This window comes from Arvicanthis niloticus, chromosome 21 (assembly GCF_011762505.2).
Source record: "Arvicanthis niloticus isolate mArvNil1 chromosome 21, mArvNil1.pat.X, whole genome shotgun sequence".
Taxonomy (NCBI): Eukaryota; Metazoa; Chordata; class Mammalia; order Rodentia; family Muridae; genus Arvicanthis; species Arvicanthis niloticus.
The window spans coordinates 9867341-9884970 of NC_047678.1; the positions used below are offsets into that span (position 1 = coordinate 9867341).

The following is a 17630-nucleotide window of genomic DNA, read 5'->3' on the forward strand; positions in this document are numbered from 1 at the left end:
GAAATTTCCTGTTGCCTTGGAGCAGACAAAAAAGGCAGCCTGGGGCTTGGCTTGAGGCAGGCAGGAGTAGCTTGGAGAGAAGGAAGGACTTCTGGAAGGTCCTTGAAAGGCGAGGCTGGCTGGGTAGCATGAAACTTTTAAAGGCCAAATTAGCAAGCTTGAACTTGTTCCAATAAATAAGCGAAGGCCATTTTAGATCTGTGTGCAGACATGGTTTAGGGATGACAAGGATGCAGAAGCCCAGAAGCAGCAGAGCAGGAATTTCAGAAAGGTTCAGAAAGGTGGCCTAGTGTTAAATATACAGGTGGCTGGTGAAACGGTAAAGTTCTGGCCAGGCGAGCTTGAACACCTGAGTGAAAATCTCCAGGACCCACATTTTAAAAGGCTGTGCAATGGGACTGGAGAGATGGCTCAGTGGTTAAGAGCACTGACTGCTTTTCCAGAGGTCCTGAGTTCAATTCCCAGCAACCACATGGTGGCTCACAACCATCTGATGCCCTCTTTGGGTGTGTCTGAAGACAACAACAGTGTACTCACATACATACAATAAATAAATAAATCTTTAAAAAGCTATGCAGTTGTACACCGGTAATCCAGTTAGGGGATGGGAGACAGGAGGATCCCTGGGGCTTTCTGGCCAGCCAGCCAGCTGAATCAGCAAACTCCAAGATCAGTAAAAGACTTACATCCAAAGATGGCGTGGAGAGAATGATTGGGGAAGACATGGAATATCACACAAGAATGTGCACACCCTGGAGGGATCAGTGATGTCACATTTGTCTAATGTATCTCAACACATACAACAAAGAGAAGGCATCTCCCCTTCGTGGTGTTCCTGCTAAACCTGTCCTGCTTCGGTCTAATCATGAGGTAACCTCAGACAAGCCCAAACTGAGGAAAAGTATACATGTATCAGTACCCTTCAAAATGCCAATTTAGGGCTGGCTAGATGGTTCAGTGAGTAAAAGTAACAAAGCCTGATGATCCGGACCCCTATGGTAAAGAGAAAGAGCTGGTTCCTACACCTTGTCCTCCTTCACACACATACTAAATAGATGTAATTTTAAAGAAAATTTTAATACCAAAATAATAAAAGACAAAGGAAGCTGAGAAGGTATCACAGGTTAGAAGAGACTAAATACATGAGCAAACTTAATACGGTCTTGGATTGCATCCTGGGACAGAAAGGTTAGAGGGTCCCTAGTGAACTCCAAATGAAAATTAGAAGTATAGTTAATAGCTTTGCACTCATGTTATATGAGCTGAGGGCTGGGGAAGGGCTCAATCACTAAAGTCCCTGCTGCTCAGACCTGAGTTCAGTGTCTACACAAAAGTCGGGCATGACATTGATTTCCAAGGACACGTGCAAGCACATACACACACACACACACACACACACACACACACACACCTATGCACAGACACATGTTTCCAACAGTAAAGACTCCAAGGGATGATGGAAGGCAACTCTTCTGTTAAATGTGGGTTTGTTTAATTAGCGTTTTCCAAAAAAAAAAAAAAAAAAAAAAAAAACATTTTCCTCTTTAAAAAAAAAATAAGTAAAACAAATGATAGTCCTCAGTTGACAGGTATTCTCCTCCAAAGAAATGAGTCGCTTCAAGCCAAATTAAGATATAAGGGCAGAAAGAAAAAAAAAAGATATAAAGGCAGATTTACTGCAGCTCTTAAGAGAGTTCATCAACCACACAGGAGTGGGTCACTGCGTCACGCAGAGGGAGAACAGGGGAGGGGAAAGAGAGAAAGCCGGAGAGGGCAGAGAGAGAACAGAGAAAGCCAAGATGTCTGGAATATGTAGGGAAGAACCTCTGTGAGACAAAGCCCGGTCCCTGGGCTGGGAAGTTCGCTTTAGAGGGTGGGGTAGGCTGGGAGGCCCCGGAGGCTAGATTTGCCTTGGTAGGTTAAATGGATACCTCAGACAATTGACCTGGCTCTGAATCCCAACAACAGCTTCCAGAAAGTCTGAAAGCAGTGGGACAAAACCTTGCAGGATCTGATCCCCAGAGGGTGTTACAGATTTGGTTTCTTGTTGGCACCAGAATCTGTGTCTTTCATGCACAGGTATTGAAGTTTTCTGAGCTCTAAACCCCAAAAATGAAAGTAGGGTAGCTAAGGATGTCACTCGAGGAAATAGAACCTGGAAAACTATACGCAAAACAATAAATCATGAATTTGTGCTTTATGTCATATTAAAAAAATAAAAGCAGGTCTTTCTCTTCCGGTCCCAGGTGCTGCGGGAGCCTCGGGTAACCAGGCAGACATGGCCAAGTCCAAGAACCACACCGCATACAACCAGTCTGCAAATGGCACAGAAATGGCATCAAGAAACCCAGTCTCAAAGATACAAATCTCTTAAGGGGGTTGACCCCAAGTTCCTGGGGGAACATGTGCTCTGTCAAGAAGCATAACAAGAAAGACCGGAAGAAGATGCAGGCCAACAACGTAAAGGGAATGAGTGCAAGCACAGAGGCCGTCACGGCCCTCATCATACCTAAGGCCGTCAAGCCCAAGATGCCAAAGGGCCCCAGGTGCAAATTCAGCCGTCTGGCTTTCATCACTCACCTCAAGCTTGGGAAGCGGATCCGAAGCTACATGGTCAAGGGTCGTAGGCTCTGCCAACCAAAGCCCAAGCCAACCTAGGCAGAGGCCGCAGCTCAGGCTCCTAAAGATGCCCAGGCCCCTGGGAAGGCTCCATAGAAAAGGATCCTGCCAGTGTGAAGACAGAGGGACTGCTGTGACATACCTATCCACACACTATGTACAGATGACCAGTGTCCTATGCTGTTTTTACAAATAAACTTGAGGCAAGAAAAATAAATAAATAAATAAATAAAGGACTGCTGGTCTAAATGTGAAATCCAAACAATAGAACATTTAGAGAACAGGAGAATGGGCTCCTCCCAGCATCATATTTGGCAGTGCTTTTATTTATTTATTTATTTATTTATTTATTTATTTTGGTTTTTCGAGACAGGGTTTCTCTGTATAGCCTTGGCTGTCCTGGAACTCACTCGGTAGACCAGGCTGGCCTCGAACTCAGAAATCCGCCTGCCTCTGCCTCCCAAGTGCTGGGATTAAAGGCGTGCGCCACCACCGCCCGGCGGCAGTGCTTTTAAAATAGAATATTTATTAGAGACTTCCAGGGGTCCCGCTTGTGCTTTCATAATAAAGACGCAGACACATCTGTGTAGTTTCAGGCTGTTGGCCCTTTGGCTGGCGCAGTCTCTCAGCTTCTTCTAACTTAACCCGGCTTCTTTGCCATTGTATCCCTCCAGGTGGCTCTCACTATCCTATCTCCCTGCTCCATTCTCCTCTGAGATTCTCTCATCTCTGTCTGCCCAGGTCTGGTCCCAGCCACCAGCTCTTCTCTTTCTCATACAAAAAAAAAAAAAAAAAAAGCAATTAGCATTGTGGAGTTTCCAAAGAATTCTCCTTCTGAGCTCATCAGGAGCGGGACTACGCCCAGTCCATGTCACAGTGTTGCCTTTGGGCCATCAAGTAGCGTGACATTCTCTGACTTCCTGTGGCAGCTCGATCTTTAACTTGATAATCTCAGAGAATCCACTTTTTGGGCAGGTGAGGAAGTGACAAACATGTACACATAGAAAGCAGGTTAATGGGCCATAGAAATGACAGTGGTGCTGGCTCAGCAATTAACAATTGAAAATATAGGGGTACACCTTCATTTGGTACAATATGTGTGAGTGTGGATCGTCCCAACATTTGTTTCATTAATTTCATGTGTGTGTGTGTGTGTGTGTGTGTGTGTGTGTGTGCTTGAACGTATTTATTTACACTGCATGTGTCTAGGTGACCAAAGAAGCCAGAATAAATCATTGGCTGCCCTGGAAATGGAGTTACAGATGGCTGTGAGGCAACCAATGTGGGCAGAAGAACTGAACCCAGGTCCCATGAGAGAGCAGCAGGTACTCTTAACCGCTAAGCCATCTATCTCTCCAGAACCTTTCAGTGATTTCTTGGATATGACATCAAAAGTACCTTAAGGGAAAAGGAAAGGAAAAAAGGGGGTGGGGTGGGGAGAATCAGACTTCTTCTAAACTGAACCTGTTGGAGCTGACATGCAGCTTGGTGGTGGCACACGTATTGCGAATACACAAGATCCTGGGTTTAATCGCCAGCACTAACAAATTAAACAAACAAGTCAATAAACAGAAGCACTTGTGCATCAACATTGTGTGTTTCAGCAGTGGGAAAAAAAAGCCAGGTATTCTTAGCATCCATGAAGTGCCAGTGTCCTGTGCCCAGGGCAGTGTTTGGGTGGGTTGTGGAAAGAAAAGAAAATGTCTGGAAGCCCCCAGAGCCTGGTACTGATGTCCTTGAGAGGCCCTCCCAGCAGCTGACTGAGACAGGCGCAGATACTTACACCCAACCATTGGACTGAAGTTGGGGATCCCTATGGTTGAATTAGGGGAAGGACTGAAGAAGCTGAAGGGGAGGGTGACCCCATAGGAAGACCAGCAGTCTCAACTAAACCAGACCCAGGGAGCTCCCAGAGACTGAGCCACCAACCAGAAGCATACATAGGCTGGTTTGAGGCCCCTGGCACATATATAGCAGAGGTCTGCCTGGTCTGGCCTCAGTGGGAGAAGATTCAATTAATCCTCGAGAGACTTGAGGCCTCAGGGAAGGAGGAGGCCTGGTGCAGTGCAAGGGAAGCACCCTCTTCGAGGCAAGGTCGAGGAGGAATGGGATGAGGAACTGTGGGAGAGGGGATGGGGGTGGGGGGAGGTTGCAACAACTGGAATGTAGATAAATAAAATAATAAAAAAAAAAAAAAGAAGAAAAATGTCTAGAAGCCATATGTGAGATGAACACTGTTGGAACTTTATATGAGCTGTGGCTGAACAAAGTTGGTAGGCAGTGTCCTCTGGCAAGAGGCCAGATAGAAAGCTATCCCAGAGTTCCAGCGGGCTCTGTGGGCTGCGGAGGTCCAGTGGTAACCACCTGGACCAAGGGCACGCTCTCACAGTCTGGTGACAGTGAACCAGCCTTAACTTCATAGTGTTTTGCTCCACCCTGCTCACTTTAGAGACAAGAGTTTTATAAATTAGACCACTCAGGCAGTGACATTACTATCTCAGCATGCCAAGGGGTCACTGACTTAGTATACATGCAGGAAGTAGGTTCTTTTCTAGATAACACTAGTTTTCCCCAAATCCAGGCTTCATGAAAGGGAGTCAGTGGTCCTCCAGATAACCCTTATTGGAAAGTTCTTTCTCATCTCTATGTCTTCCTTCATTGTTTCCTTGAGTCGGTAGGAGAATTGGGAATGGAAGGGATATGTTTCAGAGACATGTTGATTCCACTTCCCCTCATGATCACACACACACACACACACACTGACCGTACAGTAATATCTTCAAATATTTGCATATAGTGAAATCCTACAGACTTGAAGACATAGCTCAGTTGATAGAGTAATTGCCTGGCATACAGGAAGCCCTGAGTTCAATCTCCACCACTGTTGTGAACTGCATGGTAACACATGCTTTTAATCTCAGCACTAGGAAGACAAACACAATAGGACCAGAGCTCCAGGTCATAGTTGGCAGTGTGATGAGCCTCAGGGCATCTTGAGCTGCATGTAATCTGGACACAGCCAGAACAACAAAATGGCTCCATGGGTTAAGATATTTGTAAGCCTCGTGACCTGAGTTTGATCGTCAGGACTTACATTGTAGGAAGAATCTGCCCTGAAAATTGCCTTCCAACCTTTGCATGTATGCATATGCACACACACACAATTAATAAATAAATGTAATTTTTAAAGTTTGGGCTTTTCCCCCTTGTTTTTTGTTTGTTTGTTTGTTTGTTTTGATTTTTATTTTTCGAGATAGGGTTTCTCCATGTAGCCCTGGCTATCTTGTAACTCATTCTGTAGACCAGGCTACTCTCAAACTCAGAAATCTGCTTGCCTCTGCCTCCCAAGTACTGGGATTAAAGGTATGTGCCATCACCACTAGACTAATAAAAAATTTTAAAGGTCATGTCGACAAGAAAGGACACAAATGGTTTGTAAGGTCATAAGAAGATGCTCAACCTTCCAAACCAATGGTGAAACACAAATAGAAACGTCAGTGAGATACCACACTTGCTGTGTGACTATCATTTAAAACAAACAAAAGAAAAGAGTGTTGGTGAAGATGTGCGGAGTCTGCTCGTTGCATGTGAGAACAGGCAACACAGCAGGTCCTGACTTCATGTCCCAACTAAATTATTTCATCAGCCAGGAACCCTGGTCTATTTCTGGTTTCACCTCTTATGAATAAGCCGCTATGAATGTGGGCATTCAAATACACACCTAGTGGGATATGTTACTTGGCCTTTGAAGGAAAGGAAATGCTGACATACTGAGTCTTGAAGACATTACACCAAGTGAAACAAACTGAGTCAGAAAAGGACAGATATGAGGTGCTTAGTACGACCACACTGGGAATACAATGTTGATTGCCAGGGGCTGGAAAGGAAGAAATGGAAGAAAATGGGGAGAATTTGGTTTTGGTTCATTGGTAGTTTGTTTTGTTGTTGTTGTTGTTGTTGTTGTTGTTGTTGTTGTTGTTGTTTGTTGTTGAGACAGGACTTCACTAACAGAGCCTAAAAACTGTTTTCCTGCCTGGACCCCCAAGTGCTGTAATTACAGGTGACTGGCCCCGTGTGGGGTGGAAGTCACTGTTTAATGAGTTTAGAATACTATCTTGGAAAGATGAAAAAGTTCTGGGAAATGAATGGTGGTAAATATCCTTACCTATGTGCTTAGGACAGTAAGTGGTAATGCACATCGTGTATATTTATATAATGTATATTTTACTGCAATTGAAAAGCAACTTGGTTGTGGGTGAAACAGGGTCTCGCTATGTAGCCCTGACTGTTCATGTATTTTCAACTCTCCTTACTAAGTCTTCTGAGTGCTAGGATTATAGGCATGCCGCAGTGTGAAGATGTGTGTGTGTGTGTGTGTGTGTGTGTGTGTGTGTGTGTGTAAAACAACGCTGACCTGGTGCATTCTGGAGATGTGTGGGCATTAAATAACTTCTATATAATGCGCAGAACACCCGAGAACCACACTAATACTAATACGCCTTTCTTTCTCAGAATTGCTAACTTCTTGATTATACTTCATTCAAATGCAGGCGTTAATCCATTAGACAAGAAATTTGTGCTGCGGCGATTTGTATTTAATGATTTGTTCGTAACAAATATGAATTCCCACTATTACTGCTAAAAGCTTACACACACACACACACACACACACACACACCACAAAAGCGCGCCCCCGCGCAGCTGTCAGGGGTTTACCCCCTTGGATCCGCCTTAGCTTTCAGAGCTGGCTGTGCGCCACTGGGGTCTTAACACTAAGGTTTCCATGGTAGATAAATGAAAGGCTGAATCCCAAAGATTGCTTGGCTCTTGAGATTGCAGATCGAACAACGAACGTGGCTCCATTGCGTCCTCAAACCTACGTAGCCTCTCCGCCCGTGGTGTATCCCGGTCCCACCTAGGCAACCTCACAGCGCACTTCCCAACGGGCTCTGGACCCCTCTCTCTCCTACGTTTGTCCTCCTTTCCGCCCCCTCTCTTTCAGCGACGAGCCACAGAGCAACACAAGCAGCTGCACAGTCTTCTAGAGAAATCGGTGCCATCCAGAGTGAGGATCGGGGACGCGGCCCCTGCAGTTGTCACCGGCGCCCAGGGACTACGGCACCCAGCCTCCCCGAAGTGCTCGCTCACCACGCGAACAACCTCCTCTCTGTTCCCTGCGGCCCGCGTGTGCTAGGCCGGTAGCTCCCGGGTGCCTCGGGTGCCAGGGTCGTTTCGGGTGACTCCGTAAGTGCGTCTGCCGGCGGGAGGGCCTGGGGCTGGAGGAGGCGGATCTGGCCCCGCCCCGCCCTCGTCCACCCCGCAGTTTAGTAGAGTCTGCGGTGGCCGGTGCTCACCGGGCTCCGGGCCAGTCCACCCGCTCAACGCGCTCTAGCCAGCCATGCGTCCCGCGGCCGCTATGGCACCCAAGTGGCTGCTTCTCGCACTGAACGCTCTGCTACCACTGTGGCCCACAGCCAGAGCCTGGGAGCTCACGATCCTCCACACAAACGACCTGCACAGCCGGCTAGAACAGACCAGCGATGACTCCACCAAGTGCCTCAACGCCAGCCTGTGCGTGGGCGGCGTGGCCCGGCTCTTCACCAAGGTGCAGCAGATCCGCAAGGAAGAACCCAACGTGCTGTTTTTGGATGCCGGCGACCAGTACCAGGGCACTATCTGGTTCACCGTTTACAAAGGCCTGGAAGTGGCACACTTCATGAACATTCTGGGCTACGATGCCATGGTAAGGAGAAGGCTCCCGGGGTAGGAGTCCCAGACCCAGAGAAAGAGAGAGAGACTGGAGAATTCGCTAGTGGCCCAACACAGATAGTTCTCAGAGATGTGCAGGTGGAACTCGACCCAGGCCAGTGTGCCCTGAGGATGCAGACGGGCGTCCCTTAGATTATTTTCTTAAACTGCTGTTATTCGGGTCCCGTAACGAGCTGAGACTATTAGAAGAGGGACCCTACAGGGTGTTTCATCTCAGACACGTACGAGCACTGAAAATTATCAAGGGCTGGAGAGCCATCTCAGTCTCTTCCACATCTCCCATCTGCTCGATCTTACAAAGAATGCCTCCTCCTTACTTTACTGAAAGGAAATCAGGCCAAAACTATTTAGGTCACTAGCCCCCAAGGAGGAAAACACATTCGATTGGCTCTGAAGTCCGAACACAACGAACTCACCTCCTTAGGTCGATTTACAATACTTTTCTGTGACCTTATACTAGTTATTTATTGGGCCTCGGTGGTCAAATCTTCTATAAAATGGGAAGAAGAATATTGACCTCAAAGCACTGTGTGCACATAATGTAATCTCTGTAACTGTTAGTTCTTGTTGCTCCCAGGCACTGCCTCAAAGGAACAAGTAAAAAAGAAATGTCAGAGAGAACCGAAATGGAGGAAAAGCTGGGATTTCAGGAGCTCAATAAAACCCACTTGAATGTAGAGATTCTGAAAGCCTAACTGGAGAGATAAGGGGGCTGTGGATGCAGCAAGAGCGCTTGCTTAGAACTCCAAAGGACCTGGATTTGATCCCTGGCATTGCTCAAACTAGGTTTGCAGGGCAGGCCTGGTAAAGGCTAGAGGATCGGAAGTTCAAAGTCATCCTTGGTTACAAAAGAGAGGCCAGCCTAGCATGAGATCCTGTCTCAAAAGGAAGGAGGAAGGGGGCTAGGGAGACAAACAGACAGACACACACACAGTGGGGGAGATTGGTCCTCACTTCCCAATACTCTGTTGGAGGTGATGCCTTGCTTGTTGAGAAGGGGGAAAGAATAATCAAATCAAACCTAACTGAGATGTGTGGATGCCTAGGGTAAAAGATTCTGCCCTGATGTAGGGAAAAAAATGAGAGACAACAATATCAACAACAACAACAAACAAAAAAAGTAAGGGCTTTGCAAGAGAAATAACAGGGCGGGATCTCAGAACTGCGAAACCAGAGGGTGTGGAAGGGAAAGTAAGGTGCGGAAGGCAGACTGCCCACTGTGTACAGGAACAGCTCAGAGGTCAGAGAAGGGTGAGGACTCCCCTCCTACTCAATACTGGCTTAGGGACAGTCAATGCAAGGGCAGCTCTAAGGGACCTTAAGCCTCCGGAGTTGACTGGGGAAGGCAGCGCTCTGCAGCTGCTTGCCAGAAGCGTCTCCAGCCTCAAGGACTCTGCAGCCTCTCAGCTTTCTTTTTCCACAGCTAGACCATCTTGAAGCTTTGCAAGCAGGGACGGCAATACAAACATTTACATGATTGGATAGTTAACTAGCTCTCCTCTCTACTTCCTCCCAGAAGGGTAGGATAAACACCGTCTGAGTTTGTTTTGATTTCATGTATAAACCACAACTTTACAGAATTTTCTTTTTCTAACACTCTTCTCAGTCGGGTAAATAATCCTTAGTAAAAAAAAAATATGTCCCTCTTTAAGACAGAATGAGCTCGCTGTGTCGTTAGATGAGGCCACAACAATCGACTACAAGTCAGAGCCCATTACTCTTGAATGTTTAGAATACTTTCTGTGGGATGGAATTGCTTTCTTACAAATTTCTGTCAAAGCAATTGAAGTGGGGCCTGAGGAAAAATAAACTCCATTGGCTGGTGTCAAGAGTGGGAGAAGAGGGGCTAACAAAGTCTATAGGTGAGCTTTCCGTCCGATGTGTGGGGTGAGTCGCGGGTGGGTTTGATGCACATGATTTGACCTGCATCGACCTTAGCTTTCCCTGCTGCAGCATACGGTTCTGCTCTGCAGCTTTCCTGTCTCGCAGAGGGTTCACACTGCTGTGTTGCTTGTATTTTTACTAAACCTTGGGAGCCTAGTGATTTTTTGTTATTAAAAAATCCCCTATCTCAGTTGCCTGTTGTGTCTTGATTCTGGGATGTTGGAGACCCAGATCAGAGTCAACAGCAGCTGTAGAGGGTTATTTCCAGTTACCTGTAAATGGAAACCTTGCCGGGCGGTGGTGGCGCACACCTTTAATCCCAGCACTTGGGAGACAGAGGCAGGTGGATTTCTGAGTTCGAGGCCAGCCTGGTCTACAGAGTGAGTTCCAGGACAGCCAGGGCTACACAGAGAAACCCTGTCTCGAAAAACCAAAAAAAAAAAAAAAAAAAGTAAATGGAAGTCTTGGAAACTGGGCAGGAGGCTCCAAGACAGTCTGTGCTCCCTAGACCTGCCATGCCCCTGAGAGTTGTTCTGATGGCGATGGAGGACCAGGATGAACTTGAAGACCCTTTGGGTTCTGCTGCTAGGCAGAAACTGAGAGAAGCAGCGGGTAGTGCAGCTGTCTATTCTAGTGGAAAGATTAATGCGCCCCGAGGTGTGAGGAGGAGACAGACCAGGCTGTTGTACAAACCTGTTCAGAGGTCAGGAAAGCACAGTTCTGGATATTTTTTTTTTCTTTAGAAACTAGGAGAAAGGAAGACAGGAGAAGAACATGAGGAAGCCCAGTTGCTTGGGGATTCTCTTTTTTCTTCTTTTTGGCCTGTTTTTTTTCTTGAGCTTCATATTCTTTAACTGGGAAAGATATTTCCCAGCTTATGGACATGGTGCAGTGAGAAATCCTTAACTTAGTTCTCTATACCTTGGACTTGGAAGGAAGAGGACATGACAGCTTTCATTTATGTGAAACTGACAGTCTTTCCTCCACCATCTTTCTAAGTACCACTGTCTAGACTGTTCCCTTTAGAATTTTTTTTTTCTTTTTAAGTTCTCAGATATCCTAAACTGGTCTCAAACATGCTGTGGGGTTGAGGATGTCCCTGAACCTCTGGTCCTCCTGCCTCTGCCTCCCAAATGCTACTTCTGTGTTCCTGTCTTGGTTACTTTTCTATTGCTGTGACAAAATACCATGACTAAGACAACTTATTAAAGAAAGCCTTTAATTAGGCCTATGATTATAGGGGGTCAGAGTCCATGATAGCAGAGAAAGGCAGTGTCAGGAACAACTGAGATCTCACATCTTGACCCACGAGTAGGAGGCAGACAGAGAGGGGCTTACTGGAAATCGTGTGTGTCTTTTGAAGCCTCAGAGCCCTCCTCCAATGACACATTTCCTCCAACAAGGCCACACCTTCTAATCCTTCCCAAAACAATTCTGCCAACTGGGGACCATGCATTCAGACATAATTGTCTATGGGCTGTTCTCATTCAGTCCACCACAGCAGCCTTGCTTTTATGATTTTCCCACCCCATCCTCCATGTGCAGTGCCCCTGTGTATCTAGGTGCATGGTGACCTCTTCACACATCATTCTCTGGTCAATTTGGAGATGGCCTCTAATCAATCCCCCTGCCTCACAAATTCAGCTGCTCCAGATGTCTTCTGCTGATTCCAGTGTGGAGATTTTCATATTCAAGGGCAAAGTTACTGGTCACAATGTTCATGCTTGGTTCTGCCTTTCACATTGATTGCCAGCGGCCTTCTTGAAAGCTTAACACCCACTGCTTTGCTCCTCAGCTGACACCCAGGCAAGAGCATTAACCTCTGTATCATTACTCCTTCTTAAAAAGGAAGATTTTTTTTTTTTTAATGTATGTGTACCAGATGTGTGCTGGTGCCTGTGGAAGGCAGATCCTCTGAAAACGGAGTTACCGGAAGCTGTTAGCCATCTAATGTGAATGCTGGACACCAAATTCCTGTCCCCAGCAAGAGTAGAAAGTGCTCTTAACTGCTGAGCCAGCTCCTCAGCCCACATTGTTACCCATCCAGCTTGTCAGTAACTTGTGTTTTTCTGGTAATTAGACATATCATAAGTTTCTTTAGATAAATAAGTTTGTGAATCTTTTAGATTTCCTGTCACCTGATGTCATGTTTGCAGATTTTTCTTTTCTTTTTTCATTGGATTTTGCTTTATTTAGAAGCACTCTAACTATTGATGCATGGGCAATTTTAGACATGAATTTGATGATGCAACTCTGCCTATCAGTGTTCAGCTCTGTGCCTGTTAGAACAGAAACCCTTCATTGGGTATAGTCAAAAAAATTCCTGTTTGTCTGTCTGGTTTGGCCTGTGTTCTAGAAAGTTTATGGAACAATTTGCTACTTTAAAGCGCAGATCGCCAAGGCTCTCACTGGAAAAGCAGTCGCTGCCCTCTCTCTGCCTTTTAGCACACCAGCCTGTGAGACCGAACTGCTTGTCGGTTCCCTCTCCAGCCACCAGGTTAATGAGGGGCTGAAGCAGCATATCCCTGAGGCTCCTCTCTAAAGATGTGCGGTACTGAGGAATGGTTTAATGCTCTAAGATGCTTCTGTTCAGTGACGGGCACAGGTGTGGAGGCCTGGACCACTGTGAAACTGAGATAAGACTGAGATAGACCTTGCTGACCTGGGAGAAGTTTAAACTCCTTTGTCATTGCAATCAGGGTGGCCTCTCAGTGGAAGGTGTCCGGTGGCCCCTTGCTCTTTAAGCAGAAGGAGTTTCCGTCTTTTGTTATTCATGATGAGTCCCTTTGGTAATAGCTGAGGCTAATAGTTTAAGCTAATGAACTTGCTTTTGAACTAGGGCTCTAGATAGTCTCAGGGTGGAACCCAGTGCTGGGACGGACCTGATGCTTAGATTGGAGGGTTAGAGAACTGGACTTTCTGACCTCATCCACCCACCTGCAGGAAAGTGGGGTGGGACCGGAGATTAAGTTCTGACAGGCTCTTAAAAGTAGAATTTGATGAGCTCTGCGTTTGCTGAGCACAAGGAGTTTCTGTAGGGTGGGGTGCCTGAAAGGGCACAGAGGCTCTGTCTGTCCTAGGCTCTGTGCCTCGCCCTGGACATTCGTCCCATTTGGCTATTCCTAGATGTATCTCTCATAATAAACCAGTAATGATAACTTTTGAAGTTCCATGGATTCCTCTAGGTAATTGTCCAATGGGAGAATAGGGTTGTGGGGACCTTTGCTTTGTAACTAGTGATGTGTTTATAAAACGATAAAGAAAAGGAGAATTTGTTCTGTGGGTGTGTGGTGAGGTGTGAGGGAAGGGGATGTCTCAGCGGGCCCATGCTGAGGCATCTCTTCCACCTGAGGGACAAGTCACACGGCCCACCTATAGTGTAGAATAGAGTTTAGTCAGGGGCATGAGGAGGAGAGTTAAGAGGATAGTAAAGGTAGAGAAAATGAGAGGAAGAGGGAGAGGGAGAGGGAGAGGGAGAGGGAGAGGGAGAGGGAGAGGGAGAGGGAGAGGGAGAGGGAGAGGGAGAGGGAGAGGGAGAGGGAGAGGGAGAGGGAGAGGGAGAGGGAGAGGGAGAGGGGGGAGGGGAGAGGGGGAGAGGGGGAGAGGGGGAGAGGGGGAGAGGGGGAGAGGGGGAGAGGGGGAGAGGGAGAGAGAGAGAGAGAGAGAGAGAGAGAGAGAGAGAGAAGTAGAGGCCAACCATGAGCACTTGGAAAGTGGGGGAAGGGAAGGGGGAAGGGGCGAGGGGACAGAGGGATCAAGAGAGCAAAAGAGAGCAAGAGTGCAAGAGAGAGAGGAGGGGCAAGCAGCCCCTTTTATAGTGGATCAGACTACCTGGCTCTTGCCAGATAACTGTAGGGGTGGAGTTTAGACAGAATGCTAACAGCTAGTCCCTTAGAAGTACAGGTGGCCCAGGCCTCTGGCCTGGGTGCTAGAGTGGACACAGTTTTGTGTGATGGAGCCCTGCAACTTGTGGGAATTGGCACTGTGTTGAGATATACAGTGTTAGGACTGAATTGTTGGACACCTAGATAGCGTTACCGAAAATTGGAAAACTGGTTGATGCCAAAAAGCAAAAACAAGAAACAAAAAAACAAAAACAAAACAAACAAAAACTAATTCAGCTATCCAAAGTTCTCGGCCTGTAAGTGTGATACCCCGAGTTTGAGCCCCTAAACTTAGGGCGGTGGGGGGGGGGCAGGGGGGCGGAGGAGGAGGCAGAGCTGGAAAGGGAAAAAAAGCTTTGTGTGGTGGTGGTGGTGGGATGTGGAGCTCAGAATAATGGCTGAAAGTCCACAAGCTGGTAAGCCTGGGACACATCACATGGCAGAATCAGGAAGAGTGATCTTGCCTGAAGGCAGAAAAGTATTGACTCCCAGAAGCTGTCTTCTTACCTGCACATGTTCACCACAATAGTCATCACACACACACACACACACACACTACATCACATCACACTCTAAAAATGAGAAATAAAAAACCCTCAACTGCTTGGAGAAATCATTTGGGAAAGATGAGAAAAGTAAGAAGGGGGAATGGAAGCAGGTCAGGCAGCAATCCAGAGGTGTGGTAGCGGCTCTACTATGGTCTACCTGAAAGGCTGGATCCACTAGACCCAATTTTAATAGGAAAGCAATTTGGACTATGGCTGAGAGGGTGTATCTACTATTTTTCTGTTGCTGTGATAAAACACCATGGCCAGAAGCAACTTAGGGAAAGATGACTTTGTTTGGGCTTACAGTTGCAAAGGGAAAGTCCCAAATGGTGGGAGAAGCATGTCACCAGGCAGTTAAAAAGAAAGCTGAGTGATCACACAAAACAGAGAGAGAGAGAGAGAGAGAGAGAGAGAGAGAGAGAGAGAGAGAGAACAAACGAACACTAAAGCAAGGCAAGACTATAAACTCCTCAAAGCCCTGCCCTGAGCAAAGGTTCCTGGTCTTAAATGTTCTGTCCTGCAATCTTCCCAAACAACACCACAAACTGAGGGGCCATGTGTTCAAATATGTGAACCTATGAAGGTTGTTTTTCATTTAACCACCACCGGGGACTTGGTGAGTGACACTGGCTAGCCTAAGTTCTCTCCCTACCGGTTAGCATCTAAGGACAGTTATCAGGCTGCTTTGGTTTTAGATCTTCGTTTACCTTTCCTTTCTGAACGGTTTGCCTTGCATGGATGTCTGTTCGCCAGGTGTGTGCCTGGTCCCTGTGGAGGTCAGAAGAGAGTAGCAGATCCCCCAGAACAGGAGCCACAGGTGCCTGTTAGCTACCCTGTGGGTGAGGAAGATGGAAGCACGGGATGGAGCAGCCAGTGCACTTGAGCCATCTCTCCACCCCCTTACCAGGTTGGTTAATGCCATTAAACATCTGTATCCATAGCCACATATATACCCTGTGTGATCCTCCCCATAGGTCCATAGGTGCAGAAGAGCTGGTGATGAGACAAGCTTGGCGATGCTCATCCAGGGAGAGGGGTCTTTGCTCATATGCTGTGGTAGGGGGTGGCTCAGAAGAGGCTCTTGTCTTAGTTATGGCTTCTGTGGCTGTGACGAAATACCAAGACCAAACAAAAGAAACTTTGGGAAGAAAGAGTTTATTTGATCCTACACTTCCAGGTAACGGTCCACCCCTGAGGGGAGTCAAGGCAGGAACGCAAGTAGGCAAGAACGGAAGCATGAACCACGGCGTAGGGGTGCTTACTGGCTTGCTAGTCCTGGATTACTTGGACTTGCCCAAAGGGTATCTGAATGGAGGCATTTTCTTAGTTGCCGTTCCTCTTCCTAGATAACTTGAGCTTCTGTCAAATTGGCCCAAACAAACAAAAACAAAACCACCTCAGTAGGACAGGTGTAAAGCAAAGATGCCTAAGAGGGCTTGGGCCTGTGGCATCAGGGTATTGGGCAGGTAGCCTTTGATATTCCTATATAGGGCTATTGGTTCTTCTATTTAAGCTTCTCTTATGCTCTCTGTTATTATAAAATATCTGAGATTTGATGTTCTATAAGGAAAAGAGGAAGCACTATAACTCATATTTCTGACCTCTGGGAATTTCAGGCTGTTCTACCCCTCCTTGCTGGTAGGAACTCACTTACGGGATCCCGAGACAATGCCAGATCTCACATGAGGAAAGGGACTCATGCAAGATACACAGCCAAAGTAGTTTTTATTCCAGAGCCTCTCTTGGGATAAACCCAGTAATCCATTCATCTGTTAAGCTACATGAGGAATAATCCACTTATGACCCAACATCTCCTAAAGATTCTACTTCTTGATACCACACAGTGGAGATGAAATTTCAATTTGAGTTTTGGTGGGAACAGTCAGACCACAGACGTTTTTGGTAGTGGAGCCTGCTGTTTTAAGCTCTAACCCGAGATGTTGAGCATGCTAGGCAGGCAGCCAGGTACTAAGCTCCAGCTTTGACACTCAGCCAGGTTTTATATCTCAGCCCTTGCACTTGTCAGCTGTGTGAGTTTGGAAGTGTGAGATGGAATTTATAGTCTCCATCTATAAACTAGGTTGAGAGAGTGTGGTCTCCTGCCCAGCCCTCTGTCTGTTTCTTTTGCTTTGTTTTGTTTTGTTTTGTTTTGTTTTGTTTTGTTTTGTTTTGTTTTGTTTTCGAGACAGGGTTCCTCTGTGTAGCCCTGGCTGTCCTGGAACTCACTCTGTAGACCAGGCTGGCCTCGAACTCAGAAATCTACCTGCCTCTGCCTCCCAAGTGCTGGGATTAAAGGAGTGTGCCACCACTTTCTGGTACCTCTGTCTGTTTCTAATCTACCAATGTAACTAATGTGTCCTTGAACCTAATTTTACACTTAAGGGTAAGTTTGGTGACCTATTTCTGCCTCACAGATCTCACAGATACTTGAGGATGAGGCAGTCATTTCCTTGCGGAGAGATAGCCTGACCTCCTCTGTCAGGTGCCTCCTTTTGGCCACTGTCTTCAAGTGAAGAAGGTGCCCAGAACACCACTCTCCAGGTTGCAGAAATGATGCACAAATGATGCCCAGAGGAACAGGAGAGGCAGCAGCCTACTTCCAGACTATTGCTTTGAAGTTATTTATTCTGCCCCACAGATCGTCATGGAATGTCACTGAGTGACCTCTGGGTGCCAAGGGATGAGAATGATGTACAGGGCGGGAAACTTGGTGCTTACAGCTTGTTTCCAGTAGGTAGTGCCCGTTCAGGCTCTTTTTTAACCACAGAGCAGGACAGGGTTAGAACTACTAAAGCATTAAATGGAGAGTCAGGGGCCAGCAAGATGGCTCAGCTCGTGACAGCACTTGTCCAAAAACAAACAAACAAACAAAACAATCCAAGTTCAAGCCCCAGGAAAATCAAGAGAACTGACTCTACACAGTAGT

At 46.8% G+C, this 17630-nt stretch overlaps 1 protein-coding gene across 2 annotated transcripts in view; it reads left to right on the forward strand.

Moving 5' to 3' along the window:
• Positions 1-7401: 7401 nt before the first annotated feature.
• The window catches only part of Nt5e (5'-nucleotidase ecto), a 47004-nt gene continuing 36775 nt past the window's right edge, over positions 7402-17630 (forward strand). The window contains exons 1-2 of one of the 2 annotated variants that reach the window (XM_076917694.1): positions 8227-8362; positions 15458-15611. In XM_076917694.1, the coding sequence (XP_076773809.1) occupies positions 15566-15611 (46 nt within the window). In that variant the 5' untranslated portion in view covers positions 8227-8362; positions 15458-15565. Of the gene's footprint in view, positions 8363-15457; positions 15612-17630 lie in introns of both variants that reach the window. The other variant, XM_034483889.2, reaches the window with a different exon arrangement.